Source organism: Nuphar pumila, chromosome 2 (assembly GCF_984573655.1).
Source record: "Nuphar pumila chromosome 2, dmNupPumi1.hap1.1, whole genome shotgun sequence".
Lineage (NCBI taxonomy): Eukaryota > Viridiplantae > Streptophyta > Magnoliopsida > Nymphaeales > Nymphaeaceae > Nuphar > Nuphar pumila.
This window is the reverse complement of record NC_143250.1, coordinates 137,028,355-137,039,411: the sequence shown is the minus strand read 5'-3', so window position 1 is coordinate 137,039,411 and position 11,057 is coordinate 137,028,355. Positions and strand designations below refer to the sequence as shown.

At 35.8% G+C, this 11,057-nt stretch overlaps 1 protein-coding gene across 1 annotated transcript; it reads left to right on the top strand.

Moving 5' to 3' along the window:
* The first annotated feature begins 6,255 nt into the window (after positions 1-6,255).
* Positions 6,256-7,891, top strand: LOC149847262 (uncharacterized). The gene is made up of 4 exons (XM_089998362.1): positions 6,256-6,735; positions 6,929-7,114; positions 7,217-7,555; positions 7,686-7,891. The coding sequence occupies exons 1-3, from the start codon at positions 6,256-6,258 to the stop codon at positions 7,508-7,510; spliced, it is 960 nt and encodes a 319-aa protein (XP_089854488.1). The 3' UTR covers positions 7,511-7,555; positions 7,686-7,891.
* The last annotated feature ends 3,166 nt before the right edge of the window (positions 7,892-11,057 follow it).

Below are 11,057 nucleotides of genomic sequence, written 5' to 3'. Positions count from 1 at the left end.
ATTCTGAAATTTCTACTTGCAGATTTTCAGTCTTGAAGCTGGTAGATGAGATTTCAGAAGAGATCAGAAGATTTTTCTTTTTCAACTCAGAGTTTTTACTGCTGAGTTCTTCATTTTTCTGGGAAAGCTCTAAATTTTCAGATTTTAAAGTTTTATTTTTGAAGCTTAATTTTCTAGATTCTTCAGATAGTTCTTGAAAAGCATCTAGAAGTTCTTCAAAGGAAAAATCAGAAATTTCACTTACAGAGCTTTCGTTTGCCATGAAGCACATGTTTGCAGTTTCAGCTTCATCATCACTTGACTCTTCACTGGTGGATGGTTCTGAGTCATCCCATTGAGCATGCAGAGCCTTTTTCTTGAAGAACCTCTTCTTTGGTTCCTTAGTCTTGGACTTTCTTTTGAGAAGGGGACAGTCACGCCTCAAGTGACATGGCTTATTACACTGATAGCACATGGGATCCTCCTTAGGATCTTTTCTTTCCTTGTGCTTGTTTGGAAGCCGGTTTCTTCTCATGAAGCGCTGGAATTTTCTGGTTAGTAGCGCAATTTCAGATTCTTTATCTGAGTCTTCGTTCTCAGATAGGGCTGGGAAGGCTAGAGTTTTCTTTGTTGGTAGTTCTTCTTCCCTTCTTTCTTTCATGTGGACTTCATAGGCCATAAGATTGCCTATTAAGTCGTCCAGAGTAAGCTTAGACAAATCTTGAGCTTCTTCAATAGCTGTAGTCTTTTTCTCCCAATCAGTTGTGAGAGATCTCAAGATTTTTTTCACCTTATCTGTCTGGGAATATGTTACACCCAGAGATTTCAGATCGTTGGTGATGTTGGTGAATCTGGTAAACATCTCTGTGATGGGTTCATCTTTGTTCATTTTGAACAACTCATATTTTTTGACAAGAGATGAGATTTTGGCTTCTTTCAATTTGTTGGTTCCTTCATGAATAACTTCTAAAGAATGCCAAATATCATATGCAGATTCACATATAGATATTCTGTTGAATTCGTTCTGATCAATGGCACAATATAAGGCATTCATAGCCTTTGCATTTAGGTTTGCCATTTTTTTTTCTTCATCAGACCATAAGTTATAGTCTGCGGATGGAGATGTGTATGGATGCTCAACAATTTTCCATACAGCAAAATCTATGGACTTGAGAAATATAGTCATTCTGCACTTCTAGTATCCATAGTTGGAGCCATTGAAGAAAGGAGGACGAGATGCATGTTGACCTTCAATATCACGAGCATAAGAGGTAGATGCCATTTGTGCTGGAAGACTTTTTATGTCGAAACCAACAAACCTGCTTTGATACCAAATGAAATTCCACTAGAGGGGGGGTGAATAGTGAAATACGATAAAGATCGATACAATAAAATAATCAGGCAATAAGGCACAACATATAAAACACAAAATTTATACTGGTTCGGTCAGTACCCAGACCTACATCCAGTCCCCAAGCAAACCACTTGAGCTTTCCACTATAACATCCGAGTCACCGGATAAATAGTACAACACCCTCTTCCTCAGAGGTCTTCTTCTCTCAACAGAGAAGGACAACACCCTCTTTCACAAAGGTCTTCTTCTCTCAACAGAGAAGGGCAACACCCTCTTTCACAGAGGTCTATTTCTTTCAACAAAGAAGGAAAACAGTGAATAACAGAGTTACAATACTTCCTATAGAACCTTCAGAATGATATGAATGCACGAATGAAGGATTCTCAGAATGTTCTGTTTGTCACTCAGAGGATACTCTTTGTCAAAGAGCTGGACTTGACTTTTTCTCTTCTCTTTCTTTTCTTTTTCTCTTTCTTTTTCAAGCTCTCTTTTCAAATATCGAATAGGAATTTTTCTCGTTGTAAGCTCACATGTCCATTCCATGTTGAATAGTTTATTTGAGTGTGTTTATATAGCTTTAAAAAAGTAGTCGTTACATTTTGAAATCGTAGCCTTTTTGAGATGTGAAATGATATGTCATTTCAAAAACATCTTTAGAGAAATTCAAAAAAGTCATTTTCCATAAAAGTAAAATATAGGGTACACTAGTCGTTGTAATTTTTTTAGGTAATACATATTTTATGTAAAAAGTCTATTTCTTACAATAGTACATTGAACGTTGGATTGTGGTTTTGTCTTTATTCTAATTAATGATTTGAGGTACATAAGTACTTCTTTACTTTAAATGAGTGTAAGTACAATGAGTGCTTTGAGATATTTATTTGTACATAGTCATGTCAAGTGTTTTCTTTATGTTGTGGTTTTCAAAGTCTTCAGAGAGAATGAGGACTACAAGAAAGTCGACATTCTTTGAGAAGGATATTTTAACAAGGATTTCTTACATGAGGTATTTAATGCTATACAAAGGGAATGATGACTTCAAGTAAGTCGACATTCTATGGGTTTGTAAAAAGGTAACTAGAGTCTTTTCAAAAACCTTTATTAAATTTGTTTTCTTTGTGTAACCGATTTTCATGTTTTGTCTTTTACCCATATTTGAAATCATTTCTTTAAAGAGGGTAACTAGAGTCAAAAAACATATTATATTTGTTTTTCTCTATGTAGCCGATTTCATGTTTTGTCTTTTTCCTACATTTCTTTTCATGTTGTCTTGTATATAATGTAAGGTACAATTATTACATTTTGAACTCATGTCAACATACCTTTTTCATAAAGGGTTGTAAGAAGGTACAATTATTAGTTTTCAAAAAGGAGCTTTTTGAAACTATTGTATACTTTTTATGATATAGCTTTTATGAATGAGTATGTAATATGCAATATGCATGTTCCTGAAGGTTCTGTTACATATGACTCTAAAAAAGAAAAAATCTTCATCTTGAGGTAGCCGATCTCTTCAGTTGATCTTTAGGAATGCATGGCTCATCAAGCTTTTTCTTCAAGGAGTATGATTGCACTAGTTGTACTTGAACAGGAAGTCTCCATCCTTTTTGGGTGAGATATCCTTGTATCAAATACTCGTTAGACTTATGGCAAAACATATTTAGTCATAATATAACATTTTTCAAGAGGACATATTATCATATCATATGAAATCAAATACGACAGTGTATCATATTATGTGACATCAAAACAGAGTTTCGCAACAATCTCCCCCTTTTTGATGATGACAAAATATGCTCCCCCTGTCAAAAAGACATTATGCATAGAAATAATAATATTATAAAATATTAAAAAATGTTTAAAGAAAGTATTTCTCCAATAATGGAGACAGGTTTTTCTCCCCCTTTGTCATAGACAAAAAGGATGGGATCAGAGTATGAGAGTTATTACAGACCAATAATAAATATTACAGGAAGAAATAAGTTTATTCCGACGGTGGAGTAGGTTGATGTGTTCGGACGTCACGATCCTGCTGTTGAGCTTGACGAGTCTGCTGCAACAAGGCTTGATTGCGAAGGATACGATCCTGAGAGCGCTGAACATCCATCATTGCAGAGAAGTAATTAAAGGTGGATGTTGGATCGTCTTCAACAGAGCCGGGAAGGTGCAGGGACCTGAGATTGAAGGTAGTAGCATCGAGGACCTGAGAAGGATAGAGGATAACTTCGTTGTGAAGGGGAACTTTGTAGTATTTTAGGATGGGAGTTATAAAACACCCGAAAAGAAAAGGCTTGAATTTTTTATAACGAATAAAAAGGTCGAAAAGAATGGAGGACCAGTTTATTGGAGTAGAAGAAAAAATTGCGTAGATAAGAAGAGAGATTTTTCGTGGAACTAATCCCTTGCGGGGAAGCTTGGGATAGATGTTGTGGAGAAGAATCTGGGCAAGTAATTGAGCATGAGGTTGGAGATTCCTCATGTGCCAGGGAAGTTGGTAGCAGTTGGTGCAGAGAAGAATTTTTCGAAGTACCGATCGTTCGATTGGTACTATGTTGTTGAGGTCGGTGGCGGTGGAAGGTAGGTTTAGAATTCTACCTAGGTCGGAAGCATTGAAAAACATCAGCTTTCCTCGGACTTTACTGGTGATTGTAGTTTGTTCATGATCAGTAGAAAAGTTTGTATAGAATAGTCGAACTAGTTCAGGATAGTAGGCAGCTTGGGATGAAGACCCTAGTAGATGTTTGAGTTCGGGGAGATAGTTGTCTAAGTCAAATAGCATGAAGTCTTCATAGTGAACTAATTTTCCTTCATGAATGGGTCGAGAACAAAGTAAGTTGTAGTCATGAAAAATTTTCCTTCATGTAGTCATATGAGCATGGTAGAATCACATATACAACTTTTTGACTGCCTTAGAGCACATATGAGCATGGTAGAATCACATATACAGTTTTTTTACTGCCTTAGAAGACATATGAGCATGATTGAATCACATATAAAGTTTTTTTGCTGCCTTAGAATACATATGAGCATAGTAGAATCACATATACAACTTTCTGACTATCTTAGAGCACATATGAGCATAATAGATTCACATATACAGTTTTTTACTGCCTTTGAACACATATGAGCACGATAGAATCCCATATAAAGTTTTTTTTACTGCTTTATAACACATTTGAGCATGATAGAATCATGTATAAAGTTTTTTTACTGCCTTAGAACACATATGAGCATGATAGAATCACATATAGAGTTTAATTTATTTCAGTATATTTTGTTTATCACTACTAACATTTCTTTTCTCGTGTAGGTTGCTGGTGATAATCAGCGTAGTGGAGCTGAAGGAACAGATCAAGACACTGAACAAGAGGACACACAAAATCTTGGCGATGATTAGATTTATGAGTTGAATTTGTACTACCTTCTTTTTGTTTAAAAAATGTAAATGTTGAATTGTAAATTATTAGAACTTGCGAATTTTATACTGGATCGATTAATTGTTTCAGTTTCCTTTTATATGTATTTTGATGTGTACTTTATTTTTTATTCACAGAAAATATAAATTGTATAGGAAATATAAATTGTATCACGAGAAATTTTTTGTTGATATTTAATTTTTAATTAATTTTTTTATTATTTTTCTTTTTTTGCAACAAATTAGCAACGAATATATTTATCGCTAATTACTATAGGCGTTGAATTTAGCGATGGATTAATGATGGTTAGAAATCCATCACAAAACCAACCTCTGTAGAGTAACGACGACCTTGCGACGGATTTTGACATTCGTTAATCCATCACAAATTAGCGATAGATTAACGATAAATATATTTCATTGCTAATTAACGTCAAAAATTCGTGATATTTAACGATGGATTAGCGTCGGATTAGCGACAGATTTAGGTCGTCGCTAATCCACATATTTTTTGTAGTGTTAAAGCCTTAAAAAAAATCTCATTTATGCATTAAAATTGGACTATTTAAAAGCAAGTTCTTATAGAACCAAGCATCCCGATTAGACCATTGTTAGATTCAAGAGAAAAGAACAAAAATTCCATGAAAATTGTGGATCACATTACTTATCATATTTTTAGTACACAGAATTGGGTAGGTGCTTGATGCTTTTTGTGCTTATAGCCTATTGTTTTTTGAAAAATCTGCCCCTACATGTGGGTTCAGGATGATCGATTTGCTAAGAAATCATATTTGGGTAGTGTTTGAAATAATTTTTTTAAGCAAAGAATGTTTTTTTTAAATTACTTATCATATTTTCAGTACACAGAATTGGGTAGGTGCTTAATGCTTTTTGTGCTTTTAGCCTGTTGTTTTTGAAAAATCTGACCCCACATATGGCTTCTGGACGATCGATTTGCTAAGAAATCATATTTGGATAGTATTTAAAATAAATTTTTTAAGCATTGAATATTTTTTTAAATTTATAAGTATCTGTATGGTCAGATTTTAGAAAAAAATAAAAACAATCTTTTTCAAAACTCAATAAACAAAAAAAAAAAGTGTCGGTCACCTACTCATTACTAAATCTATATATATATATATATATATACACACGAAAACCCCAACAACAATACTATTATCAACCATGAACCTGCAGTCAGAAGTTAATTAGTGATCTTATAAAAACTTTCATGACACTAAAATACTTTCCCCAATAAATAAAAGACAAGGCCTGACCAAGAGCTACATCTTACCTGTCACCAGCACACCCTTCAGTATTCTAGTAATTGATCTCCACCGAGGAGTGGACTTTTAGGAGCATGACTAACATGCATTTCCACGGATCGCTTCCTCTCTCTCACTTTCCTTTCTCCACCACCAAATTAATACCTCGGTTCCTCTACCCTCCTTCCTTTGTAGAGAGAGAGAGTCTTATACGATTAAAATCTTCAGATCTAGGAGAGAATATGCACGCCAAGTCTGATTCAGAGGTGACCAGCGTCGCGCCGTCGTCTCCGACCCGGTCGCCACGACGCCCCGTCTACTACGTGCAGAGCCCGTCCCGCGACTCCCACGATGGCGAGAAGACGTCGCTGCACTCGACGCCGGTGCGCAGCCCCATGGGATCCCCACCTCATTCCCACTCATCGGTGGGCCGCCACTCCCGGGAGTCCTCCACCAGCAGGGTCTCCGGGTCGTTGAAATCCAGATCTACGAAGATCTCCCCCCAAGACGGCAATGGCAGGCACGGGAAATGCGCGAGGCCGTGGCCGGACATCCCCGCCATTGAAGAGGAAGGCCGGGTTGAGGAAGAGGAGGAGGAGAAAGGAATTCCGCGTCGCTGCTACTTTCTTATCTTCATCTTGAGCTTCATCCTTCTCTTTTCTTTTTTTTCCTTGATTCTTTGGGGTGCTGCTCGCCCTCAGAAGCCAACTATCACCATGATGGTACCCTGTCTTTTCTTTTTCTTCTTTATGTATAAACAATTTATAATGCTGTATAATCCACTAAAATCTATCATCATCAAGCCTTATCTCATCTATTATCAGATGTGACATGTTTAGGACTTATATTTGGGTTGTTCAAAAAGCAAAAGATTTAGACCGAAATGACAGCAAATTTGACATTTTTTTTTTGCAGAGTATCAGCTTCGACAGCTTCAACTTGCAGGCTGGATCCGATGCATCGGGCGTGCAGACGGTCATGCTTTCCATGAATTCGACTGTAAAACTTGTTTACAGAAACACGGCTACATTTTTCGGAATCCATGTTTCCTCTACACCATTGGATCTTTACTACTCACAGTTGAATGTGGCTACTGGATATGTAAGCACCCCATCCTCATTCCTCTCCCCCCAAAAGTCTTATGATTTGTGGGTGAAAAAACTTTTGGGTTTTGATTGAATTTGGTTGTACGGTTGATGCTAGATCGACAATTTCTACCAAAAAAGGAAAAGCCAGAGGACATTGAGTGTGCCTTTGCATGGGAACAGGGTTCCCCTGTATGGTGCTGGATCTGGTTTGAGCACAACTGGGACTTCAGGGACTCCAAATAACATTGTGCCCATGAATCTCACCTTTGTTGTGAGATCAAAAGCCTTTGTTTTGGGGAAGCTTGTGAAACCCAAGTTCAACATTGAGGTGCAGTGCTCAGCAGTGCTCGATCAGAGCAAGCTTGGCACCTCTATTTCTCTGCACAACTCATGCCAGATTGATGACTAAAGCGGAGAAGAAAGGGACCGAAGATTGTGAAGAAATCAGAAGATGGTAAAACTACCTTTTTCCTTTTCTTTTTGAGATATTGTAAAGAAATTAGTTTCTTTAATCAGTTTATATATATATTTATTTATTTATTTATGAGGTGTTAACAGTACCCATTTGTCGCGGTAAGTGCCAGGTTCGGTGAAAGCACATAGCGTTTGGCCTTTTAATCAAATTGGGAGTGGTGATCTCTCTCTCTCTCTGAAAAGGGGAATTCTTTTTGTATTGGGTTATTATTGCCCATAAGTGAGCTCCCAATAAAAGCATTACTTATGTATACATCTGTTTTCACACATATAGCGTAGGTCTTTTGGACTTTTGTTTGTCGATTGCATTGATATCCAGGACTTCTAGGAAAATATTATTAAGGTTTGTATTATGTATTATGGTGATATACTGCTTTCAATTAATTAAATTAATTATTCATTCAATTGCTCTTGCCTAGGAGTGGACAATTCTCTAGTGATATTTTATTTGCGTAAACTTCAAACACTAACTTATTTGATGACTTAAATAATTGATTTACATATAAATCTTTTAGTTTTAGGTTCGATTCCCATCTGGTGTGCTGATGGTGGGTTTCTTAAGGGAATGGGTACCTGGGTACGGGTGAGACCCCACTTGGGGTTTCCCTCACAGGAGAGAGAGTCCATTAAGGGCCCGTTTGTTTGTCACGGAAAGTGGGGCCTTTTCGCGGAAATGCATCGACGAGCATGTGTTTCAGTGGGCCCCACTGTGACCAAACAAACTGTGGACTCATTTTTCTCAATGAAAAAGAGCCCAAAATACACAGGATGCCCCCCTTTCAGCTCGTGGAGGGTGGCTCGATTTCGTTTCTTCGGAAAGGAAAAGGAAAAAGCTGAAGATGGTGCCGTGACACACAAACAGACCCTAAGTGACCTGGTTATCTGAGAGGATTCCTCGTCATAAAAAAAGTTACTTTTTTAATTGTTGGGGTTTTACCCGTCAAAAAAAATAGTTAGGGTTTAAGACTAGGCATTTGGGCAGCTTTGGAACGTGTCAAAAAGCATTGGTCCCATTGACTCGCAGCTAGGGATGTCAACGGGTAGGATCTAGTCATTACCGAATCTGACTTAATCAGATCTGATCTAATCTGATTCAGATGGAAAAGGATAAGACCAAATCCGGATCATACTAGTCTAAAACCCGATACTTGCACTTAATCGGGTTCAGATATTAATCAATTCGGGCATGCGGATTCCATGACAAAATTAGTACCTAATTCGAATCCGATTTTTAATCTGAACTGGTTTTGGTTACCAGATTCGGATTCGGGTTTGATATTGAGTTACATCCTACCCGTTGACATCCCTACTCCCAGCTGAGCTTATATATGATCCTGTGGTTAGGGACTCAAATTTGGTGAACGGTAATTTAATGCAAGGTGCTCGACCCAATGACCGGATGTCAACCATCCTGCCCCACTGCCAATGACTGGAGGAAGGCAGCTAGTGATTGAACCGAGTACCTTGCAAGATATTTGGTTCGATCACTGGATCTCCTGTCAAATTTGTTACCCTTCGGTGTGTGATCAAAAGAATCGGTGAATGCCGATTGAGTTGTCATTTGAGTTTAGCATGAACACTAACTCAGTAGTTGGAGTGATAACCTTCCAAGATGAATTCTTCCTTCAAAGGCATCCGTCAGAGCTGCCATGGATGCCGTACATCCATGAGATGAACGGCAGCCTGAACACCATCATGTTTGTTTTGTTGTTTGACGATGAGGAACCCTTGCCGAAGCAAGAAAAACCCCGGGTCGGGTCACATGACCACCATGCCTTACGTGGCCCACCTCTGAAAGCTACACACACCTGTGTGACAATGAGGTTTGATCTGGATCAGTGGCCCATTTCTAACATGGAAACATTCAAATTAAATATCCCATCATAAGCAAAGCAAAATCTAGGACTAACAAATGTTAGACAAAAGACTTGAGGTTTAAAAAAAACAGATTAATATTAAGATTTCATGTAGTTAAATAATTATCACCCTCAAGTTCTGCCTAACCACATCCAGAAAATAAAAGATTTTTCAGTGCGTGCAGTTTTATACCTAAAAATGTAGCATATACTTGATAAAGTCGTAGACCAGTTTTATTATTAGGATTTCCTGATTCTGGCAGATCCTTTTCAGCAGCAAAGATTCCACTGCCAGTTATCTCCATCATTTTGAAGCCTATGGTTTCCTGAGCAGTGTAAAAAAAAGTATCAAATGAAAAAACATAGAAATTACTGCATGCCTAACAGGAACAATATAATGACTGAAACTAGTTAATCTATAGTCCATTTCTTTTAGTATCAGCAATCAACAGCTTTTCTAATGGCTTGTTCATAGAAAACCCACTACAAGTATGCAGCCAAGTTTCATAATTAACATTGGATGATAATATAGTAAAATTCACTGCTCTAACATGGAAGGTATCATTGACAAAATACACCCATATATATATATATATATATATATATATATATATATATATATATATATATATATATATATATATATATATATATATATATATATATATATATATATATATATATATATATATATATATATATATTTATATATATATATATATATATATATATATATATATATATATATATATATATTTATATACTTATTAATATATATAACCCAAATCTAATCCAAACCTGAATGTAGGACTACCTGTACCAGCCGTGAATCTAATACCAATAGGTAAGGGTAAACCAAACTAAAACCATATTCACATAAAGTTTGGATCTTATTTAGATCTGGCATCAAATCTGCATCTAGTTCATAAACACAAATGGTACCCGAATTCACCTTGTAACCAAACCTCTGACCTGAACAAGGTAGTTTGTTGAACATGTTCTTGTGGATCCAATTTATTAGTGGACAACATATTTGTTTTACCCTATCCATTGACATCCTTAATATATATATATATATATATATATATATATATATATATATATATATATATATATATATATATATATATATATATATAGAGAGAGAGAGAGAGAGAGAGAGAGAGAGCCTAAACTGTTTAATAATCCTTAAGTTTTAAAAGGTAAAATTTGGAATAGTTATGATCTCTCATTTTTAAAGGAGATAACTATTTAAAAAACTCTTCACTTTAAAAATCATGAAACTTACCAATTTGAAAAATATAGTAAAATTTTTTTTAATTTCAAATATAATAATTTTTGTTAATTTCATACACATTAAACATAGTTGGGCTACATTTATCTTTATTGAGTTGATGCCTTAACACTGAAATAAAGTTCTATTTTTGTAACATAAAAAGTGCATTTCTAATTTCAATTTCATATTAGAAAAGTAGGCTTTCAATTCTTTGTAAAACAACTTCTTATATCAAAGATTTGCGAATATATACAAAATAATTGATTAAGTTTTGAAATATATTTTTTGAAATGAATGCTTATGTGCCTATGTGATTAGAATTTTTATAATTTGTTACTCTAACACTACAA

Bases quoted from the DNA above. Each gene is read 5' to 3' on its own strand.
- LOC149847262 (XM_089998362.1), top strand. From the start codon at position 6,256: ATGCACGCCAAGTCTGATTCAGAGGTGACCAGCGTCGCGCCGTCGTCT. The intron at 6,736-6,928 runs GTACCCTGTCTT...TTTTTTTTGCAG, and splicing joins AGCCAACTATCACCATGATG to AGTATCAGCTTCGACAGCTT. The intron at 7,115-7,216 runs GTAAGCACCCCA...GGTTGATGCTAG, and splicing joins TGAATGTGGCTACTGGATAT to ATCGACAATTTCTACCAAAA.